This window comes from Symphodus melops (genome assembly GCF_947650265.1).
Source record: "Symphodus melops genome assembly, chromosome: 5".
Classification (NCBI taxonomy): Eukaryota; Metazoa; Chordata; class Actinopteri; order Labriformes; family Labridae; genus Symphodus; species Symphodus melops.
Window position 1 is genome coordinate 1,340,849 of NC_136695.1, and position 23,962 is coordinate 1,364,810.

Here is a 23,962-nt window from a genome sequence, read left to right on the forward strand (position 1 = left end):
TCAGCGTCAGCCAAACAAAGTTTGGGGGAGGAGCTTAGTTACAGTGCTGTGGGGGAAATCTGATGACTTCCAGCTGATGAAGGGAGTCAGTGTAGAACATGAGTCATGATTTCTCTCATCTCTCTTCTCTCATTAGATGGAGATGATCTCCGTCATAATGTGAGTGATCAGGACTCTGGTGGTGCAGAGAGGAGCAGCTGATGATCCACAGAGGAGGAACCTCCACCATCTTGTGTGTGGAGAAGCTCTGCAAGCTGAGAAGATCTTCGTCCATCAGGGACTGACAGAGGAATCAGCTCAAAGTTCATTTATAATGAATCTGTTCTAAAACACAATACAGGAGAGGAAGGTCAAACAGGAAACAGCAGGTAGAAATGTTGCTGTTATTCTTCTCGTGATTATTTTGGTTGTATTTCTCACTAAAAGTCCAAAGCAGAACTTGATCATCTGTAACATGTAATACAATCATCTTCTCTTTAGAGCCTCTTTAAAACATGCCCTGCTCTCCTAACATGTCCTCACCTCATCAAGCTGAGCTGTGTAAACAGGAAGTGTCCTTTCACCCTAATGATTAACACACTGCACGTTGGCTCCAGGATTTGTGTTTGACTCTGATCATTAAAAATGGTTACATTTTTTTAACACATTTAATCACTGTTAGCAAACAGTTTAATCTGTGCTCACACTGTTTCCACATCAGACACACAGCAGCTCTCTGTTCTGTCCAGCAGGGGGAGCCAGAGGTTCAGTTTGTTTCTATTGTTTCCACCAATCGAAGTACTCATTCATTCTTCATTGTAAAACCAAAATAAACTGGATGAAGTCAAAAGGTGGTTTAAGTGGCTGTTAGAGAATGAAAGCAGGTTTGCATTCATGACACAAAAGGAACACCGGCCCTCTTTAGTCCTGGTTCTGATTGAGTTTTATGAGCCAGCGTCAGAGTTTGAAACCACTGAAGTGCAACAGAAACACAAACATGGTGTCAGCTGCTCTTGGTCACCTGGATGGAAAGTTCAGATCTGCAGACATTTACCTGAGCAGTTTACCGTGACATCGACCACAGCAGGAGATGTTAATGACCACGAGTTTAGAAATCCTGACAAAGCTTGAGGAAAAGACTTCTCCATGAAGAGGAATTGTGAGAAAAGTTCAACGTTAGAAAAGAGTTCAGCTTCAGTGAAAAATCCAGATGTGTATGTGTTCAATGACTACTATTACCACCCGGGCAGATTAATAAGAGTGTATGTGTCTTATCTGGAAACAAATGAACGGATGAATGAAGCAATCCGACGTCTTTTGAGCAGGTCCTGCAGCTGGCCGCACTGCGTAAATCGACCTCACTCACAGGCTGGATGAAAACATGAAAACAAACATGTTTTAAAGCTTCAGAAATGTAAAGAAGTATAACACTTAAATCAAACGGTAGAATTTGCCATTTGTTATAACTTGTACCTGTATGCTACTCACACAGTTTACTGTGGGGGAAGTGCTACACCTTGAGGCCTATTGTTTTTCTTATGTTCATGTAATTGCTGAATGTTCCAGAGTTAAATGTCCTCTCTTCATGTAGTTTAAAACCACACTGAAATGTCAGAAGGAGTTTGAAGAAAATAAAACTATTAAAAGCTTAGCTTTATCTAATCTATGTGTGATGTTTATTATATTTAATAAACATCACACTTATCATATTTAGGTTTAACCTGTAATTATGTTTACTCTTAGTCACATAGAGGCTGCTAAATCTTGTTTGGGGGATTATTGTATAGAGAGGGGGGGGGGGAACAGCGGGTGTGTATTGTAACTAATGTCTTGTGTCCTGCCTGTCTGTATACTGCTACTGGATGCCTTGAATTTCCCTCGGGATCAATAAAGTATCTATCTATCTATCTATCTATCTATATTCATTTATTATTTAAAAATGTCTTTAATTGTTCAAAAAGGTATCAAACTAAAATTTGTTTTAAACATTCTATTTTTAAAGCAAAACAACACACCAAACAAGAACTTAAACAAAACAGAGCTACAGACTTTTATTTACTTGTCTTTAGAGTCCAATATTACGCTTTTAGTCATCACAACATCCTCTCCTATTTCCCTCAAATTACAGGCCCCTTGTGATGCCCCGTTTCCTCCCATGTGGCAACTATCTTATATACTAATAGAATAACCTAAATCGTACTTACCCATGGTTGAAGCAAATCAACCTCTGAAAGGCAAAGTGACCTGCTGTTTACACGTTGTTTTGTCTTTATACATGGTTGTTCTCGCCAGATCTCAAAATTCCCGCGTCAACATCTGAATCTCCTGGGATCTTGCAAATCCAGCTCCTATGGACTACGCTGTGCAGCGCTCGGCTCCAGTGTGAATAGGCGCACGCCGTCCGACGGAACAAAACCGCGGCACACAAAGTATGCATGAATGGGCTGTATGGAAATACCTCTAAATACATTTAATGTCATGGTATTTTAGCAAATAAATAAATAATTTATCTCTTTCAACCTTTTTACTCATATTTCACTTCTTTAAGCTCTTACACATAAATATTTTAATGAGTGTATGTATTTAATATGAGAATGTGTTTTAAAACATGAACATGAGTTAAATTACAAAGCACATTTGACGAATGCATTTTTAACCAAATGAATCCGTTAAACTACATTTTAATTGTACTTTAAAAGCTTAAAAGTGGCTAATTACAATTATACAAAATGCTTTAATATCAACAGAATAGTTGAAGCGCTCCTTTATGGATTCACCACACTGTCTGAGCTACTATGCTGCTCTTAATGATACATTAGCTTAGCGATTAGCATTCGCTAGCTTCTAGCATACAGTGACTCATCATATTACTAAACAGACTAATACAGTAGATTAACCATTAGCATCTCGCGCTAGCATCCCGCGCTAGCATTAGCGATCTTTTTTTAAACATATAAACAACGACATAAAATGCACCAAAATACAGTGGTAACACAAGAAAACCACGTAGTAAATCCGTATGAATTCTGTGGTAAAATTATCTGAACTTTAACAGCTTATATGGTCTGTTCTCTCACCAGAGAGGCTAGCTAAACATTAGGCTAACATGTAGCACAGGCTCAAACTCACCGGAGGCTCATGAAGACAATAATAACTCGATGAAAGTTATCTTCCTCAGACTCACGACTTGTTCCTGCTAAAAGAGTGAACTTATTAACATCAACACATTGTTTTAATTAATCAAGATTTTACAACTATTTTATGGTCATTTATACCGGGAAAAGTTGCGTCTGTTCATGGCTGTGACGTCGCGTCTGCAGGGTGATTGACAGGTCACGACGCTGCGGACTTCACGACTTTTTCTACTGCTGCTGCTCAGCAGCAAGCGCTCACGACTGGGGAAAATAGGGAACTGCATCTGTATCTACATAATATGGCTTCATATTTTATCTGGGTTACACCTGTTATATTTGAAATGACAATGAGTGATTTGAGGCATGAGGCACAGATGAGCAGGTCATGAGGTCAAAGAGTTCAAATGTTGTTAAGCAGGCTACAATCATGAAGTTTTAGTTCTCCAAAGGTGTGATGGTGTGATGGTCTCTCACAGAGAGAGAGACAGGCTGAGAGCAGCAGTCCAGTCTGTGGAGAGGTTTCAGATGAGCATAAAGATCCTGCTTTGACAAAGTTCTGCTCTGAATTAAAAAAAAAAAAAACAATTACATTTAAACTGAATTTTCTTAAAGCAATTTGTACAACCTTTGTCACACTAGAAGCGTGCACAGCTTCAAAACTGGTGAAAGATGCACTTGACTGGGTTCATCAGTTGGGAACCTTATGTGGACCTTCAGCTAAATGTAAAGACACGTTTCATCAGATTGTGTCACGTTCCGGGTAGGAAACAGGGAGGAGGACCTGCATCTTCTCATGATAACACAGATTTAATACAAAAACATGTTGAGATGAAATAAACACGAGAGATCAGAGGTGTGTGGTTTACCTGAAGCTGGAGGGAAGGACAGACAACTTCTGTGTTTGTTTTCTGTTTCCATGGAGACATCTTCTTCTTCTATGAAGTTTAAAGGCAGTTGGCCTCAATCCACACACACAAACACACAAACACACACAAACACACAAACACACACAAAGATTTCCTATAAATAGAGGAGGGAGTGGCGAGACGTGATCTGGGCACCTGAGGAGGCGGGACACTGAAAGTGAAAGTGTTCAGTCAGTTCAGAGTCAGACTTCAGAAATTTGAAGAGGACAGAAGTGAAGAGAGGAGTAAAGAGTGAAGCAGGGTGAGTGTTTATATCTTCACTTCTGTAGTCCGAGTTTTCTCCTGTGTGTGTGTGTGTGTGTGTGTGTGTGTGTGTGTGTGTGCGTGTAATAATAATAATACATTTTATTTCACAGCGCCTTTCCAAACACTCAAGGACGCTTTACAATGGATTAAAAACAAATAATAAAAACAACAGACAAGTGGGAAAGCAAAAAGGAAGTGAAGTTACAGTGAGTCAGCAGATTGGAACAGATGAGTTTTGAGTTTTGAGTCTTGATTTGAACTGTGGTAGAGAATCGATGTTACACATGTCTGATGGGAGAGAATTCCAGAGTTGGGGAGCAGAGCTTTCAGCCGCTCTGCTCCCTGCATGGTGCTGAGGCGGACGGATGGCATAGAGAGGTGGAGGGAGGAGGAAGACCATGTGACCGTGTGTACGTGTGTGTGTGTGTGTGTGTGTGTGTGTGTGTGTGTGTGTCGTCAGATGAAACTGGTTTCTCTGGTTTCCAGTGTGTTGATCTCTCAGTGAGTGTTTCTGTGTTTCCTCTCAGACTGACTTCAGATCAGATCATGGATGTGTGTTTAGAGGACGAGGAGGACGGAGCAGAGTCTCCTGGACCCAGCTGTCTGTCTCTGAAGTCCATCGATCCTCCTATGAACTTCAGTAATGACCCTTTACCTTCAGACTCAAAGTAAACCTGGAAACCTTCTCATCATCCACAGCTGGAGATCTTTTTGTATTTACAGCTTCTTTTACAGATTTGTCATCAGAGAGTTGATCAAAGATTCATACAAATATAAAACTTGTTTTTTAACAGAGTTCAGAGGAGCAGACCGAGAGCAGAGTCTCCTGGACCCAGCTGTCTGTCTCTGAAGAGTGACATGTCCAAAGACGAACCTATGAACTTCAGTAAAGAATCTGGAGCCTCAGACTCAAAGTAAGTCTTCTTACTAACTCAAGTCCTTCAAGTAGCTGTAATGTTCTCTGTGTTGATCTACGACGTGTGGATTCAGACTTGTCCACAAGAGGACGGGCCTGTGTTGTCTGTTTGGGCTGAACCTGGCCGAGCCCCACAAGCGAAGGCCAAGACACCAGGCACTCTCCTACAAGCCCCAAGCCTGGGTCTGGCTACAGAGTGGGGCCCCGGCTGCGGAGACATCATACCCTGTCACTTCTTTGGGAATTCTCGTATCACGTATGAATCTCTTGAACTTTAACAGAGGAACACTTTTTTGGTGATCAGTCAGGCTTATGTTTAGTCTATATTTAAATAAGTAAATTAGTATATGACACTGATTTTTAATGTTCATCACATCTGGACTTACTTTGCCTTCCTGCAGTTCCTCACAGCTGGAATCAGACATCTTCTTCTTCTATGAAGTTTAAAGGCAGTTGGCCTCAATCCACACACACAAACACACACAAACACACACAAACACACACAAAGCAGATTTCCTATAAATAGAGGAGGGAGTGGCGCGACGTGATCTGGGCACCTGAGGAGGCGGGACACTGAAAGTGAAAGTGTTCAGTCAGTTAGAGTCCAGATTTGTCATCAGAGAGTTGATCAAAGATTCATACAAATATAAAACTTGTTGTTTTACAGAGTTCAGAGGAGCAGACAGAGAGCAGAGTCTCCTGTACCCAGCTGTCTGTCTCTGAACAGTGACATGTCCAAAGCTGATCCTCTAGCCTTCAGTAAAGAATCTGGAGCCTCAGACTCAAAGTAAGTCTTCTCACTAACTCAAGTCCTTCAAGTAGCTGTCATGTTCTCTGTGTTGATCTACGACGTGTGGATTCAGACTTGACTGCACGTCATTATTTTAAATAAAGCCGTGGATGTGTAATATTACGATATTATGAAGAAGAGGTAACCATGCTCAGGTTAGTCCTGGAGCAGTGTGAGTGCAGGCCAGCGGGGGAACGAGGAGGGGGGTCAGTCGTTGGGTCAACTGGACCTAGAGTGAGTTCACCCTGATACTGCTGATCCAGCACAATGTAATTCACAATGTTTCACCACGTCTAAGCTGAGGTCAAAGGTGGACTAACCCGAGCTCAGCTGTCTGAAGTGAAACAGTGGATGACAGGATCAGACTCTTTGATTCTCTGACTGTGAAGAAGCTGCACATGGTGTTCAGTCTGACTGAATCAAATGAATCCAAACAGAAGAAAGAAGGCGTTACCTGCTCTCTGTGATCATCTGACTCTTTAGATTGTGTTTGATAAATCTTCATATTTTCTATCAGTCAACCATTAGTTTAGTTCTAAAGACATGTCTTCACAGGGGGACGAAGAGGACTCATGTTAGAGAGGAGCAGATAAGAGGATCCAGACCAGGATCTGGACTGCAGACAGTCAGTCAGAGCAGCACTGAACAAAGTAAGACTGTACACCTTTGTGCTTCTGTGATCTCCTAAAACACGACTTTTATTTGTCAAAAGTCTAGAAATTAAAACTCTTTTTACTTCTTTTACAAAAACATCTGAAAACAATAATCAGATTGTATCATTCTCTCTTTCAGTAGATAGAGGTCAGCAGGAGGTTTTAGATCAACATAAGGTCAGTCTGAGGACGAGATGTGAACGTGTGACTGAAGGAAGTGATGAAACAGGAAGTAGAACCCCCCTCAAAAGGATCTACACTGAGCTCCACATCACAGAGGGGCAGAGCGAACAGGTGAACACCCAACATGAGGTGAGACAGATGGAGACAGTCTCTAAAAAGAAGATCCTCCATGAAACTCCAATCAAGTGCCAGGACATCTTTAAAGCCTTACCCGACCAACAGGAACCAAAGACAGAAGCTCAACCCGACCAACAGGAACCAAAGACAGGAGCTCAACCCGAACAACAGGAACCAAAGACTGGAGCTCAACCCGACCAACAGGAACCAAAGACGGAAGCTCAACCCGACCAACAGGAACCAAAGACAGGAGCTCAACCCGACCAACAGAGACCAAAGACAGGAGCTCAACCCGACAAACAGAGACCCATCAGAGTGGTTCTGACAAACGGCGTGGCTGGTGTTGGAAAAACCTTCTTGGTGCAGAAGTTCACTCTGGACTGGGCCGAGGGCTCAGAGAACCAAGACGTCAGTCTGCTGATCCTGCTTTCATTCAGAGAGCTGAACTTGGTCAGAGATAAGCGTTACAGTCTTCTTGAGCTGCTCCGTGTTTTCCATCCAACATTACAGAAGGTGGCAGCAGAGACGCTCGCTGTCTGTAAACTGTTGTTCATCTTTGACGGCCTGGATGAAAGCAGACTGTCATTGGACTTCACAAACAGGGAGGTTGTGTCTGATGTCACACAGAAGTCATCGTTAAACACACTGTTCACAAACCTCATCAAGGGGAATCTGCTCCCCTCAGCTCTCATCTGGATCACTTCTCGACCTGCAGCAGCCAATCAGATCCCTCCTTCATGTGTTGACAGGGTAACAGAAGTACGAGGCTTCACTGACACCCAGAAGGAGGAGTACTTCAGGAGGAGGTTCAGTGATGAAGATCTGTCCAGCAGAATCATCTCACACATCCAGACATCCAGGAGCCTCCACATCATGTGTCTGATCCCGGTCTTCTGCTGGATCACTGCCACAGTTCTGGAGCACATGATGAGCACAGAGCAGAGAGGAGAGCTGCCCAAGACCCTGACTGACATGTACTCACACTTCCTGCTGGTTCAGACACAGAGGAAGAAGAACAAGTATCATCAGATGAGTCCACATGACCTGACGGAGGCAGACAGGGAAGTTCTTCTGAAGCTGGGGAGGCTGGCGTTTGAACATCTGGAGGACGGAAATATCATGTTCTACCAAGAAGACCTGGAGCGGTGTGGTCTGGATGTCACAGAGGCCTCGGTGTACTCGGGAGTTTGTACAGAGATCTTCAAAACAGAGTGTGTGATCTTCCAGAAAACAGTCTACTGCTTTGTTCATCTGAGCGTTCAGGAGTTTCTGGCTGCAGTCTACATGTTCCACTGTTTCACCAACAGGAACACAACAGTACTGAGGACTTTTCTGGGACAAACACGTGTAGATTCAACTCTTGATGTTCTCCTAAATGATGCAATGTGGAAATCCCTTAAAAATAAGAACGGTCACCTGGACCTGTTTGTTCGGTTCCTTCATGGTCTTTCTCTGAAGTCAAATCAGAGACTCTTAGGAGGCCTGCTGGGTCAGACAGACAACAGTCCAGAAGTGATCCAGAGAGTCGTCAACAACCTGAAGGAGATGTATAGTTTTTTTATCTCTCCTGACAGAAGCATCAACGTCTTCCACTGTCTGACAGAGATGAAGGACCTCTCAGTCCATCAGGAGATCCAAGAGTTCCTGAAGTCAGAGAACAGATCAGAGGAGAAACTCTCTGAGATCCAGTGCTCTGCTCTGGCCTACATGCTGCAGATGTCCGAGGAGGTTCTGGATGAGTTGGACCTGAGGAAGTACAAAACATCAGAGCAGGGACGATGGAGACTGATTCCAGCTGTGAGGAACTGCAGGAAGGCAAAGTAAGTCCAGATGTGATGAGTATTATAAATCAGTGTCATGTATACTTATTTTAATATAAACTAAACATAATCCTCTCTGTTCACTAAAAACTGTTTTTTTCACGTGATCTCAACATCTCAGCAGGTAGATCACAGATAAACTGTTCTTACAGGAGATCCTTCACCTCACTACATTTGATTCTTTGCTGACTTGTTTGATTTCTGGATCATTCTGCAGCAGTCTCTGTATTTTCATGTTTATAGAAGTGAGTCAGACGAGAATGAGATGGTCCTCCTCCAGAGTTACTGTTCAATGAGTTTCAAATGGTTTTCTACTCCAAAGAGAGTCATGTGAATAGATCACACTTCAGATCACAGACTATAGATGAAGGATGTTTGAGAGGAAGGAGGCTCCACCAGTTCCAGGGAATAAGTCCAACTCAGTGGTTTGTCTGTCAGGACCAAAGAGCTCAGATCTTTCCAGTCCAATCGATTATGCTCCAGTTTTTAACTGGTTTTGTGTCAGAGGACAAAGAGTAACACATGTCATCAATCTTCACATCATAATCCAAGTCACAAATCAGATGTAACAAAGGCTAATGTTCACCTTTAAAACGTAAAGAAGTAACCACAACCAAAGTAAATCAGTAGATAAATAAATGTACTAATTAACTGCTACTTGATGGACTTTAACAAACTTCCATCTTAAGTTAAGACACTATAGGTGAATAGGGTAAAATATGTATATATATATATATATATATATATATATATATATATATATATATATATCCGGACCAGATGCCCGAACCACCTCAGCTGACTCCTCTCGATGTGAAGGAGTAGCAGCTCTAATCTGAGCTCCTCCCTGGTGGCCAAGCTCCTCTACCTATCTCTAAGGGTGCGCCCAGCCACCCTACGGAGGAAGCCCATTTCAGCTGCTTGTATCTGGGATCTCATGAGCTTTGTGTGATCTCATTACACAAAGCTCATGACCATAGGTGAGGGTATGAATGAAGATCGACTGGTAAATCCTAAGGATGTAAGGAGCCTCGCCTTTCAGCTTAGCTCCTTCTTCACCACAACGGAATGATACACAGACCACAGAACTGCGGATGCTGCACCGATCTGTCTGTCGATCTCACGCTCCATCCTCCCCCGACTGAACAAGACCCTGAGATACTTAAACTCCTCCACCTGGGGCAAGGACTCTCCACCGACTCAGAGAGGGCAAGCCACCTTATTGCGGTCGAGAACCATGGCCTCAGATTTAGAGGTGCTGATCCTCATGCCAGCCGCTTCATACTCCGCAGCGAACCGCCCCAGTGCGCACTGGAGGTCCAGGTTTGATGGACAAGACCACATCATCTGCAAAGAGCAGAGATGATATCCTGTGGTCCCCAAACCAGACCCTCTCTGGCCCCTGGCTGCGCCTAGAAATTCTGTCCACAAAAGTTACGAACCAAACCGGTGACAAAGGGCAGCCCTGCCGGAGAACAGGTCCGACTTCATACAGAGACCGGACCACCCTTAGCAAAGGGCCGTGGACCCCATACTCTCGGAGCATCCCCACAAAACGCCACAGGGGACACGGTCAAACACCTTCTCCAGATCCACAAAGCACATGTGGACTGGTTGGGCGAACTCCCATGAACCCCCGAGCACTCGCTGGATAGCGTAGTGTAGAGCTGGTCCAGTGTTCCGCGGCCAGGACGAAAACCGCTTTGTTCCTCTTGAATCTGAGGTTCAACTAACAGCCGCATCCTCTTCTCCAGTCCCATAGAATAGACTTTCCCAGGGAGGCTGAGAAGTGTGATTCCCTGATAGTTTGAACACATCCTCCAATCCCCCTTCTTGAAAAGATGGACCACCACCCGGTCTGCCAGTCCAGAGGCAGTGTCCCACACGATGTTACAGGGACGTGTCAACAATGACAGCCCCTGCACATCCAGAGACTTAAGATACTTAGGGTGAATCTCATCCACCCCCGGAGCCTTGCCACAGAGGAGCTTGCCAACCACTTCAGCTCGGGTGATGGACGAGTCCACCTCTGAGAGCTCAGCCTCTGCTTCCACGATGGAAGACATGACGGTGGGATTGATGAGATTTCAAAGTATTCCTTCCACCGCCCGACTACATCCCCAGTTGAGGTCAGCAGCTCCCCACCTCCACTCCAAACAGTGTTGGTGAAGCACTGCCTCCACCTCCCGAGGCGATGGATGGTTTGCCAGAATTTCCTCGAGGCTGTCATAGCTCAGAGCAGCCGCTTCAACAATAGAGAACGTGGAGAACATGGTCCACTCGGACTCAATGTCTCTCAATATCTCACTATATCTACCGGCTAGGTAACAAGCAGCAGTTACATAGGATTGTGTAGGAGAGAGAAAGATTTGTGAAGATATCAGTTATCATGACAGGCCCAAAATCTCAAAATTGACCTCCGCATAAAAAAATGACTGCCGTGACTCGCCTTAGGCCCCATTTACATGGAGACGCTGTGACAGAAACACATCGAAACGATCCCACTCCGGATTCGAAGTACAGACCGTCTACACGGTCTCAGGCCCGGCCAGTAGTGGGCAGTGGAACTTTACAACGCGACACTCACCAGTACAACCAATTCCTCCACAACATCCTCTTTAGCAGCTAGTTCTCCCAAGTCTTACCCAAACGCTGCGTATGGTCGCCCTGGTTAAAGGTTGAACTATTTGCTTCAAGTATTCAATGCTCTTTGGGTAGTGACATACACGATGTCTCATATCAAGGTTCTGTTTATACAACACGAATAGCTGCTGAAGCACATAAAAGCGAATCTGCCGCCATTGTTGTTTAAGTTTGTTCTCAGCTACTGCGCATGTCCAAATGTATGGGGGGAGGTGTGGTGAGGTCATCGCAGCCAGAGAGTTCGCTCCGTTTCGTTCACATGGCTGCGATACGCCCCCCCCCCCGTTTCACTCCACCCTGGAGGTCGAATTCAAAAGCTTGCGCTTTCACCCTCGTGAAACACAGACGCCGTTTGAATGAAAGGCCAATCCCATACTCAACTGTTTCGTTTTACTGTCACAGCGTCTCCGTGGAAACAGGGCCTTAAGCAGTCCAAACTGTCAGGATTGATGAGGCATTCACATGCAGTCAGCTCTAACCCTAACCCCAACCCATCAGGTGAGCTGGCTGCCTTTATAAGCTCTGAAGCTCCGCCCATCCAGGAAATTGAGTGTGAGAGAAGGAGGGGGGATTTTACAACATAGACATGATGTTCTCCTAAATAAAACTCCATTAGTTTACATTCATCTGTAATATTTAGTGAATGATTGACAGATGAAGAATGTGCAGGTTTGAAAACCAGTGATGAGTGATTCCACTGAAGTGTAAAGTTAAGACCAAACAGGACAAACTGTTTAATCATCAAATGTGAGACGTAAATATCAAACGCTTGTTTTATGACTCATATTACTCTATTTCTCTTCTTACAACAGACTTTATCACTGTAGACTCTCAGAGACTCACTGTGACGTTGTGGCCTCAGCTCTGAAGTCCAACCCCTCCCATCTCAGAGAGCTGGACCTGAGCTACAACAAGCTGCAGGATTCAGGAGTGAAGCTGCTGTGTGAGGGACTGCAGAGTCCAAACTGCAGACTGGAGACTCTGAGGTCAGATCACTGACTGTAATATAGATATGAATATAATAGAAACTGAGTTTATATGAATTAAAGGTTAGCAGCTTGAGATGCACGGTCTCATCGTTAAGGGGGTCCTAACACACATACAAACAAATACACAAACATCCAAAACAGCTTCACTGACATATTGACAATCACACAATCACAGTCGGCTTATATGCGGACGCTGATTGATGATGAGCTGCACCTGGAGACCCCACCTGCTGTGAATCAAGACCTGGGAAGGAGACACAGACAGGGGAAAACAGACAACACATAGTAATGGGAGGGTACTAACTGAACAACTCATGACAATCTTCTCTGTTCCTTTGCCTATATGACATTCCCACAAGCAAATTCAACCAATCCCCATAAATTCTGGGCGACCTTGCAATTTTTTTCCAATCACAGCAACATTTCTGCAAATTTGAACAATCAAAATAGAGTCCTGGGTCTACCCCAAGGCCTCCTCCCAGAGCACCATGCCCAGCTAAAATACGGGGAATATCATACATTTTGAAAAGAGCAACCGTGAAGTCTTTTTCTGAAAAGATGAGCTCAGAGCAGACACCCAAAAACGGTGATCATTTGAAAAAAAGACTCTGGGAGCTGACGGCCTCTTTCTGCTGTGAACGCTCTCTACCCATGAAAAACAACTGCTGGAGCGACACCAACTATTCATTTTATTTCTATTGAAGCTTTTATTTAAGCAGGTTGGTCCCATTGAGATGAAGAACCTCTTTTTTCACAGGAGACCTGGTCGAGACAGGCAGCAGCAAAAACACAAAGTTACAGACACAAAGGGAGACAAAGGACAATTTACAAAACACAATATTTATCATTCTAATAGAACCATCTATGAGTCAAATCTGGGAGTCAGTAGCTCAAGCAGTCAAACTAAAACCATGTGCATCCTGTAGAATCTGCTTCCAGGTCTTTCATTTTAGATTTAAAAACCTTCAAGGACTCAACAGATTCCAGGCTGAGGGTGCAGAAAACACAAAAGCACTTTTACCAGTTTCTGTTTGAGCGTTTGGAACAGAGAGCATGAAAAGGTCCTGAGAACACAAAGAATACTGTCCAGTACTTTTCAGTGTGATAAAAACACAGAGACCAAGAATGACCTTCTACTGTATATAAAGGTGTACCAGTGTAAGAGCCTACGGGTCACCAGAGCACGCCATCCAACCCGAGAGGACATGCAGAATATGAAGTGGATGAAGCCGTTTCTGTAAATATTAATATTTGTTATCTTCTCCTGAACAAATCCCCAAAACCTTCCCAACATGGGACAAGAGTCAAAGATATCCTGATGATTGTCTTCCCGATCTCCACACTTCCTCCAGCAGGCTCTACTTCCTGATCAAATGTCTTTTGAGGAGATTTTTGCTCTTATGAAAACCCTCAAGTTTATTTTCCAGTCAAATTCTCTCTCATGAGTCCAGGACAGCATGGACACATCAGCTGCTGAGAAACATAGAAACAAAGACACGACGCTTCAGGTTTAACACGAGACATCACATCTGAACCAGAGGAGGGAAATACCCACAGACTTCTCTCTCTCTCTTTCAGTTAATTTAAGGGAATATTTTCGGTCTTCAAAGAGACAAACTCAAAGGACAGCGTTCCAAAATGGTTTTATAATCATGTTTGAACATTTTCAGGATTCAGCACCCAGTTGTTTAAAGTTAAAATGGAGGTGAGTGTTATTTCTGCCATTAGGTCTTAAAGGAGCCACATGAGGCCCGAGAGCCACAGGTTGAGAATCACTGATTTAGAACAAGTTCAGATTGAGTTTTGAAAACGTTTCTATATCCTGTCAAAGTATTCAGATTTAAGAATCGTCGTCATGCAGAGATTTCTGACAATGTGGAGAAAAGTTTCAAACTCTTCATGAAGATTAAAAACAACATGAAGCCTCTGGTTTCCTCTGGTTCTGTTAAGAAGTGAAATCATGAAGACTTGTGATTGAATAATGTCTGATTTGATAAATGTAGTAAGATCACAGAGCTGACTGAGATCAGCAGCCTGTTCTTCATCTGTGCACATGAACAGCTGGATGAATGTTGAGCTGACATTTGGAGGATTTAGATTTAGTGAATACACAATCAGAAATGATCCTCTAATCATTTAGAGAAAACTTGATTCATCAGGACAAAGTGATGTTGAGATACTCATCACAACCTGAACACATGTGACTGGATTACACATTATTTTTATTCTTCTATTATTCTTTATTCAGATTGTGGCGCTGCAGGTTGTCAGAGATCAGCTGTTCTTCTCTGGCCTCAGCTCTGAAGTCCAACCCCTCCCATCTCAGAGAGCTGGACCTGAGTCTGAACAACCTGCAGGATTCAGATATGGAGCTGCTGATTGATTTTCAGAAGAATCCAAACTATCGACTGGAGACTCTGAGGTCAGTCTCTCAGTGTTCGTTAGTAACCCGAATTTCCCCTCGTGGGATTAATAAAGTATAAATTATCATTATTATTATAAACATATTACGGCCCAAGGCACTTCATGAGGATCCATTAAAGTACATACCAGTCCACAATATGGTAATACAAATACAATTACCTAGTTTAAATTAAAGATTTCTCTCATTTCATTGTTTCTGTAAAAGATTTGAAGTGTGAGATGAATGTGATTTCAGGTGTTTATTGTTTAATGTGATTTCAGCTGTTTAATGTGATTTCAGGTGTTTAATGTGATTTCAGCTGTTTAATGTGATTTCAGGTGTTTAATGTGATTTCAGGTGTTTAATGTGATTTCAGGTGTTTAATGTGATTTCAGGTGTTTAATGTGATTTCAGGTGTTTAATGTGATTTCAGGTGTTTAATGTGATTTCAGGTGTTTGTTGTGATTTCAGGTGTTTAATGTGATTTCAGGTGTATAATGTGATTTCAGGTGTTTAATGTGATTTCAGGTGTTTAATGTGATTTCAGGTGTTTAATGTGATTTCAGGTGTTTAATGTGATTTCAGGTGTTTGTTGTGATTTCAGGTGTATAATGTGATTTCAGGTGTTTATTGTGATTTCAGGTGTTTAATGTGATTTCAGGTGTATAATGTGATTTCAGGTGTATAATGTGATTTCAGGTGTATAATGTGATTTCATGTGTTTAATGTGATTTCAGGTGTTTAATGTGATTTCAGGTGTTTAATGTGATTTCAGGTGTTTAATGTTTAATGTGATTTCAGGTGTTTAATGTGATTTCAGGTGTTTAATGTGATTTCAGGTGTTTAATGTGATTTCAGGTGTTTAATGTGATTTCAGGTGTTTACAGCCTTTGATGGAGAAAGCTGAATGTTTAAATGTAGATCTACGTTGGTGAATGTTACAGTTTCTATTCACTGAGCTTCTTGTTTCCCTGTTTCCGTCCTGTCCTTGAACACATCTGGAGAGAGGTTCAGGGGACAGATTGTTGATACACATCAGCTCATATATTCAGATTCTTGTTTGTTGTTGGAGAAATCCTTTTCTGGGTGGACACTATGAAGAGAGTTCAACATACTCAGGGTTTGTTTTCTGTGATCTGGCTTCACTAACCCTGACAGAAGAGATGGTGCTGAACAGTCACATGAAGCTGCTTATCAACCTGAGAAGTAAACCCAGAGTTTCAGAGAGCACGCTCACATAAAAGGGGCGGAGCTATCTTCATTTAACCTATCACAATCATCACAGAGTCTGCAGTCAGCAGATCATCATATCTAACAAACTGTGAACAAACTATATGAATAATATGAAGAAGTTGAAGACAAACAGGCTCAAAGACTAAAGTTACACAGCTGCAGGAACAAATGCAGGAAGGACAACTGACAGAAACAAAGAAAGATCAGAGAGGATTCATGTCCAAACTACAGTTTGTTATATTTTCTTATAATTGTTAGTTCACCTTCAAACTGAGCAGAGTGAGTCATGTTTCTTCTCTGAACTTAATGTGTCGCTCTGACTCTTTCATGTGGAGACGAGAACAGTTTGAGAAGTTCTGATTCAGCTGCAGCTCTGACCATCACAAACAGAGCGACTGGTCTGATTGGTCAGTGGGAGGAGATTTCCACAGCTTGATCTTTTACCTGGAACATAATCTTCTCCGGAGCAGATACCTGAGTCCTCCCCTGGATTAAATTCAGGAGTATCCTGTAGCTCACACAGAGAAGTTCAAACATTGAACAAACGGTGAAGAAGACGATGTTCATTTTAAAAACAGGACTCCAAACAGAGTCAGGAATAATCTAAAATCCAAAACCAAGACAAACTTTTCAGACTTCCAGCTGATGAAGGGAGTCAGTGTAGAACATGAGTCATGATTTCTCTCTTCTCTTCTCTCATTAGATGGAGATGGCGATCTCTGTCATAATGTGAGTGATCAGGACTCTGGTGGAGCAGAGAGGAGCAGCTGATGATCCACAGAGGAGGAACCTCCACCATCTTGTTTGGAGAAGCTCTGCAAGCTGAGAAGATCTTCATCCATCAGGGACTGACAGAGGAATCAGCTCAGAGCTCATTTCTAATGAATCTGTTCTAAAACACATTACAGGAGAGGAAGGTCAAACAGGAAACAGCAGGTAGAAATATTGCAGTTATTCTTCTCGTGATTATTTTGGTTGTATTTCTCACTAAAAGTCCAAAGCAGAACTTGATCATCTGTAACATGTAATACAATCATCTTCTCTTTAGAGCCTCTTTAAAACATGCCCTGCCCTCCTAACATGTCCTCACCTCATCAGGCTGAGCTACATGTGCTGCTGGATTCTTGTCCATGATGGAGTTCTGTCAATTTCAGATTGTCTGTCAGATTCAATAACAGACAAAAAAGTGGAGCAGAACAGGGCTTAGTGACTTTTGTGCAAATTCCCTGCTCTAAAAAACTGGTTGTCGGGTTATTGTAATCAAACGCTCCCTGAGGACTGTGACGTCACAGGACATGCGCCCTCGACCAGCTCCGTTCAGAGTTGTGCTGATCACTGAATATCAGTCAGACTTTCCAGGAGTCGTGCGTATATAAAACTGTGAGTTATTTGATCTTCAGTTGTATAGGGTGTGACCTTTAGGTTGTTGCCGTTTTCCACATTTTTGTATTTAACTTGGAAAGTCGCTGATTGTGTCAATCAGGCACCATCTTTGATAGCACGTGCTGTAGTCCATGTAGTAGGGAGACCTCTGCTGGACAGTTAGCTGTAGGGTTTTAGTCGTACATGGATGTCTATGATTTTCAGTTGTGTTTTAGGTGATCTATTAATCTTTGATTATGGGGAGCATGTCATTGATAGTGCATTTTGTTTTATTTGTTCCTTTTTAGTAAACCACATAAAACCAGTAACATGTAAAAGACATCAATGCATCATTTTTGGACTTCATTAAACATTGTAGAAGAAACTACTGGATTGCTGCAGTTTCTCTTTTCAAATATATTTCATTGAATTTTACAGTTAAAATCACATTGGTCACACACGCCCTTGCTGCATTCACACCCGAATACATCTATTCAACCAGTCACATATGCACACTTGAGAAGACACAACTCAAGGTTCACAGTAGTACAGACATTATTGGACAAAGTACCCGGATATTGTCCATCCACCCTGCACTGGCTCAGGATCAGCAGACGATCCAGATCAGCGATCACTGGGTCACTTCCTGAGGACCCGTTCACCGTTCACACTGTAAAATAATAAACAAAATTATAACCATTTTCATAACGATCAAACGGTATAACAATACCAATGATTATTTAAAACCATTATACAGAGAAAAATAAATGCAAAAATAATGATTTAAAAATTAAGAATAGGTGTGTGACTTTAACACGTTCATTACGATTAATTAATTACAAAAAATATTGCGTTAAACTTTTATAACACATTTAATCACTGTTAGCTTATCGCTAGCTTCTTGCTAGCTTTTCGCTAGCTTTGCCACAAGTACAAACAAGAAGCGTTTGCAGCCAAAACTCGACCTAATGACTGTCTTCAGGAAAATAAGGGGTTAGAAAATGTGCTACAGATAGCAACGTGTGATCCAACTTTCCAGCTGCTGTGCAGAAAAAATATTTCAAACAACAGCTTTATAAAACTGAGAAGCAAGTAACATTGGATGCATTGCATTAATTCATCCACCAACATCCACTAAGATTAGGAAGTGATGCTTTTTAGGGCTAATATTGTGATGCATTTAATATGCAATAATTCCGATTAATTAATGAGAAAGCCCTGAGCTAATTAGTTAAACATTTTAATCAAGTCCCACCCCTAAATAACAATAATAATAATAATAATAATAATAATAATAATAATGGCTGCAGTCTTTCTAACCGAAGACTTAGGCCAGACTTGTATATGTCAGCATACTAATAATATTTAACAACCTTCACATGCAAACTGCTGTTTTTAATGTCAGACATTTATCTGGATCCTGTAACACAAGTGTAGTTTCACGTTCGAGTCATTTCAATGAATTCAGTCAGAACGAGATCAGAGGTGTTTGACTTACCTGAAGCTGGATGGAAAGACGGACACCTTCTGTGTTTGATCCCGCCAAAATAGAGTATAAACAGTTTGGAAACAGGACATGATTCGGTTTTTCACAATAAAACACGTTTGTTGAAACTTTTCTTTAAACTGTAAAAACAAAACCTCTGATTCTTCTGCTGAATCAAATCCAAACAGTTTAATCTGTGCTCACACTGTTTCCACATCAGACACACAGCAGCTCTCTGTTCTGTCCAGCAGGGGGAGCCAGAGGGTCAGTTTGTTTCTATTGTTTCCACCAATCGAAGGACTCGTTCATTCTTCATTGTAAAAACAAAATAAACTGGATGAAGTCAAAAGGTGATTTCTTTTTCACGAGGTTTCCAAAAATATGTCTTTGTCTTTGTGACGCTCCAGGAAACAATCACAGTACGGATCGACCACAGGCTCAGACCACGGGGCCCCCCACCCACGAGGTCAGAGGGGCCCCTCTTTTATCAACACGTCTCGCTGTAAAGTCAACGGGCTCAGTCACAACAAAGGACGACCCATTCACTGTTTGTTTGTTTTACTCCGGATCTCCAAATCCAGATTCTGTCCTGATCAGGATCCTGATGAAGCACTGACAGAAAAATGTTCACCACACGGCCGGAAAATAAAGATGTTATGATTGAGTGCACCGTGTTTCAATGAAAACACAGATTTAGGTTTTGGAGAAAGGAAACAACAGAGGGAAATTAATTTGACAATGTTTGTCATATTATTTGTGTCACTGTCACATCAGAATAAATACAAAAACGTAAAACACACTACTGTTACTTTTAATTTGTAATAATTGTTCTTAATTTGGCTGTAAAGAGAAAAACATGCGGCAAAGTGTGTGTGTGTGTGTGTGTGTGTGTGTGTGTGTGTGTGTGTGTGTGTGTGTGTGTGTGTGTGTGTGTGTGTGTGTGTGGTGGGGGCTTTTAAAGAGAATGAAAGTCAGTTTGCATTCATGACACAAAAGAACACCGGCTCTCTTTAGTCCTGGTTCTGATGTGGATGATGTTGATTGTCATTGAGTTTTATGAGCCAGCGTCAGAGTTTGAAACCACTGAAGTGCAACAGAAACACAAACATGGTGTCAGCTGCTCTCGGTCACCTGGATGGAAAGTTCAGATCTGCACAGACTTTTACCTGAGCAGTTTACCGTGACATCGACCACACGAGTTTAGAAATCATGACAAAGATGGAGGAGAACAAAAGTCAATTTACCTGTAATCAAAAAGGCGTTGAGTAAAGCCTGGTTTATGCTTCCGTGTCGCATCGACGTCATAGCTACACCGTTGGCGTGGACCCCTACATGGACCCTACGCCGTAGCCTGAAGCGCACCTCTAAAAAATCCAGACTACACGAACTGCAAGGACTGTGATTGGTCCACTCAGAACGCCATTTCTGGCCGTTGCTTTTCCGCTCACAATTTAAACATTAAAAGGTTGTATACGGCGAAGACCACCTCCAAAAACGTCTCCTTCGTCACCACACCGCCCTCTATCGGCTTGGTGGGGAATTGCAGAGCGACGCGTTCCCTCGACGCAGAACTACGAATGCTCAACGACGGCGTCGGGTCTACGCCGTAGGCACGCCGTTGACGCAACGTGGAAGCATAAACTGGGCTTTAGATGAAGCACTCGGCGCTCTGCTTCAAACGCAGATCTTAAATGACCATAAAACCCTCTGAGGTTTGGTGAGCGCGGCGGCTTCCTGTGGTGGAGCTGAGGCTTTCACTGCGGCCGCTCACCTGCTTTCAACACACTTTAACATTGAAGACAATGACACCCTTTAAAAAGAAGTAAAACTCCTGCTAATGTTCCCCCACAACGACACCATTCAGTACTTTACAAACGAGACGATTCTCTTTATCGTCCTCTTTGCTAAAGTTCGTCTCAGACTCCTGCTCAGATTTCGCTGCCTTTACAGTAAACATGGAAACAGAGAAGCACAAACAAAAAAGATTGCAGAGATTTCCGTCAGAATCTGCTTCAGGTTTCAGATTCACTTCCTGCTGCTGAACGTGAGACACTCGGTTTTTGTGTTTTTGTTGGTGTGTGTGTTCAACCACTTTGTGGTCACAGGATGTGGTTCTTGTCTCTATGGTAACAAATAAAGCTGTGAACGACTCACTGTGTGGAAAACAACAACTACGCCAAACATGGAAACTCATCTACTGGTTGGAAACTCAGAGGTGAAATTTGAAATGTCCCGGGGAGGCAGGGAACAAAAACCTTGTTTCCACCAAGCGATCCGGTTTGGTTCAGGAAGGGGTGGTCCAGTTTGGGTCAGGATGGTTTAGTTCAGGACGGTTTGGCTCATGACGGTTTTGTACAGTTTGGTTTAGGAAGGTTTGGTTCAGGAAGGTTTGCTTCAGGACGGTTTGGTTCTGGAAGGTTTGGTTCTGGAAGGTTTGGTTCAGGATGGTTTGGTTCAGGATAGTTTAGTTCAGGACGGTTTTGTACAGTTGGGTTCAGGACGGTTTGGTTCAGGAAGGTTTGCTTCAGGATGGTTTGGTTCTGGACGGTTTGGTCTGGTTTGGTTCAGGGCAGTTTTGTTTGGTTGGGTTCGGTTCAGGAAGGTTTGCTTCAGGACGGTTTGGTTCTGGAAGGTTTGGTTCTGGAAGGTTTGGTTCAGGATGGTTTGGTTCAGGATAGTTTGGTTCTGGACGTTTTGGTCTGGTTTGGTTCAGGACAGTTTAGTTCAAGACGGTTTGCTTCAAGATGGTTTGGTTCGGTTGGGTTCAGGGCGGTTTGGTTTGGTTGGGTTCGGTTCAGGACGGTTTGGTTCTGGACGGTTTGGTTCGGTTGGGTTCAGGATGGTTTGGTCTGGTTTGGTTCAGGGCAGTTTGGTAATGTAAACTGTGATCTTCTTAAGTTTCCACGGAGAACCGTTCCGCAACACATCAGCCAATAAATCCAACAAGAAGAAACCTTTTGAAACATCTATCAATGATTCCTGCATCTCCGAGGTCGTCCATGGGGTGGAGCTATACGCTGATAATTATCCGGTACGCTGATATTACTCTCTTCAAATCCCCGAGATATTTAAACATGGTGTGTTTTGTGTTTGTTCTTTATTACTACTGTTGCATAATAAGTGAAGATTCTTTCCACCAAGCACTACAGTGTGTGTAGCTCCGCCCTTTGTGGTCGGATCTGAGATATTAGTTCTTTCTTGATAGACCATGATGCATTGCTACAAATCTACAAAGCTTTTAAAGCTAAAGTAGGTAGTTTTAGAAAACTAGCATGATTTTGAAAGTAGCATTCCCTCAGTGCTCCATCTCTCCCCCCACCCCCTCTATGCTCCCTCAAAAGCCACGCCCCTTACTTACATAGCGCCATTGGTCCAGAAGCAGATTTCAGCTCACGCTTTGGGTGTCCGGTCTTGCATGGGGTCGACAATGATCAGGGAGACAGTGATTGGTTCATAAAAGTGGAACCGGGTTCAGACATTGGTTGAAGTTTTTGCAGGCTTACAGCTGATACAGATTTTCTTTGTTTTCTTTTCAGAGCTCGAGTTATTAATTTATGTCAAGACCTGAAGACTATTTAAACCAACATTTTAAAGAGTGTATCTGAAGAAAACCCCGACTTTAAAGAAGGTTAACTTGGCGTTGAACATCTTTAGGAGTACGATGACTTTGGATCTTTGCCTTCTCTTCTCTGCTGACTGTCGATCCTTTTCCTTGTCTGACTCTCGGGTCTCTTCTCTTCTGGTTCAGTGCTGCTGCAGTTTGAATTATTGATGCAATCTCTTAGAGCGTTTTAGTCAAAACTCCAGGAGACTTAATAAGCTGATGGTCATGCCGACTCATTCAGAGGACACAAAACATCATCTTGGAATGACTTCAACTTTCATAGACTTGGTTTGAAAGACTTGAGATTTGACTTGGGATCTTCTGATCTGGGATTAAACTCGATGCAGACTTGGCCTGAGACTTGACTTCGTTTGAAGGAACTGGCTCTCTCTTGTTTCAGAAGGCATGACATTTGACTTGGACATGTTTTTAACCAACCCACAACTTTTATCAAGTGTGCCTCCAAAGCTTTTACACGGACTGACATTAAAAGACTTGCTATTTAACATGACTTGTTCTGCTCCTGTGAATCTACATGGACCTGTCTTTCAGGTCCTAAGAACTGACTTGATCCTGTGTTTGAAGTTTGAACATGACTGCTTGATTTATATTTTACTTTTGCCATCACCTGCTCAGGGACAACAGACAAATGTCTTTTTTGTACACTGTCCCCGATTCAAATAAACTGCAGAACTGAACTTGAGAATCGACTTGGACTTGTCTCAAACGTACTTAAACTTTAAACATCTGTGTCTGAAAAGACTCAATTTGACTTGGAGTCGGTCGTGACTTGGACTAGTTTTAGTCCCACAAGTTTAAACAGGTGTCTCAAAAGCCTTTAATCGTGTGTCATGGTTTTAAACTGGTTTGAAGAAGTTAAAGACTTGGACCGGTCTCTCAGACTTGAGATCTGTCTTGGACCTGATAAACTAAAACCTCCCCAAACATATCAAACAGCTCCGACTTGTAAACGACTCGTAGCTGCATCTGCTGAATTCAGGAAACAAGGCGACCTACAGGGGGGGCGAGAGGTGGCCATGACTCATACTTTCCCATCACAACCTCCACACACACACACACACACACACACACACACACACACACACACACACACACACACACACACACACACACACACACACACACACACACACACACACACACACACACACACACACACACACACACACACACACACACACACACACACACACACACACACACACACACACTGAGTTGCAGGTTTCCATCAGCTTGCAGAGCCATGAGTTTACAGCAGTCGGCACTACATTTATTTTTAACGTCTCACCTGCAGTTGCTGTTTTTGCTGCTGCAGGATGTGATTCATATTTTAACACGTCTAAAAATAACACGTAACATCCGTGTTCATAAACTGATGGTTTAATCCAAAAACAAAAAGATCACAACAACATGAAGCTCATCTAAAGATTTAACTATATGTAAAAACTGTAAGAGT

The 23,962-nt window shown here is 42.6% G+C and overlaps 2 protein-coding genes and 2 long non-coding RNA genes across 5 annotated transcripts in view; 2 read left to right on the forward strand and 2 right to left on the reverse strand.

Annotated features, from left to right (window-relative positions):
- LOC306823874 (NACHT, LRR and PYD domains-containing protein 14-like) overlaps window positions 1–16,820 on the forward strand; it is a 106,259-nt gene extending 89,439 nt beyond the window's left edge. Inside the window, exons 15-16 of the mRNA XM_079343764.1 lie at window positions 14,645–14,818; window positions 16,743–16,820. Coding sequence (XP_079199890.1) covers window positions 14,645–14,818; window positions 16,743–16,761 — 193 coding nt within the window. The 3' untranslated portion in view covers window positions 16,762–16,820. The remainder of the gene's footprint in view (window positions 1–14,644; window positions 14,819–16,742) is intronic.
- LOC306823884 lies at window positions 38–18,177 on the reverse strand. Of its 2 annotated transcripts, none has more exons than XR_013779066.1 (3): window positions 17,967–18,177; window positions 17,124–17,192; window positions 38–319 (listed from the first exon to the last, which is right to left on the reverse strand). It is a non-coding gene; the product is annotated as an uncharacterized lncRNA (long non-coding RNA). The 2 variants fall into 2 exon arrangements; XR_013779067.1 differs by lacking the exon at window positions 38–319 and adding an exon at window positions 16,856–16,920.
- LOC306823883 lies at window positions 2,511–3,312 on the reverse strand. Its single transcript, XR_013779065.1, has 2 exons — window positions 3,255–3,312; window positions 2,511–3,175 (listed from the first exon to the last, which is right to left on the reverse strand). It is a non-coding gene; the product is annotated as an uncharacterized lncRNA (long non-coding RNA).
- LOC306823256 (uncharacterized protein) lies at window positions 4,777–9,836 on the forward strand (the record flags this gene model as incomplete). Its single annotated transcript, XM_079342712.1, has 5 exons — window positions 4,777–4,953; window positions 5,869–5,988; window positions 6,547–6,641; window positions 6,784–6,956; window positions 9,732–9,836. Exons 1-5 carry the CDS (start codon window positions 4,832–4,834, stop codon window positions 9,834–9,836), a joined length of 615 nt encoding a protein of 204 aa, XP_079198838.1. The 5' UTR covers window positions 4,777–4,831.
- Window positions 18,178–23,962: the final 5,785 nt, after the last annotated feature.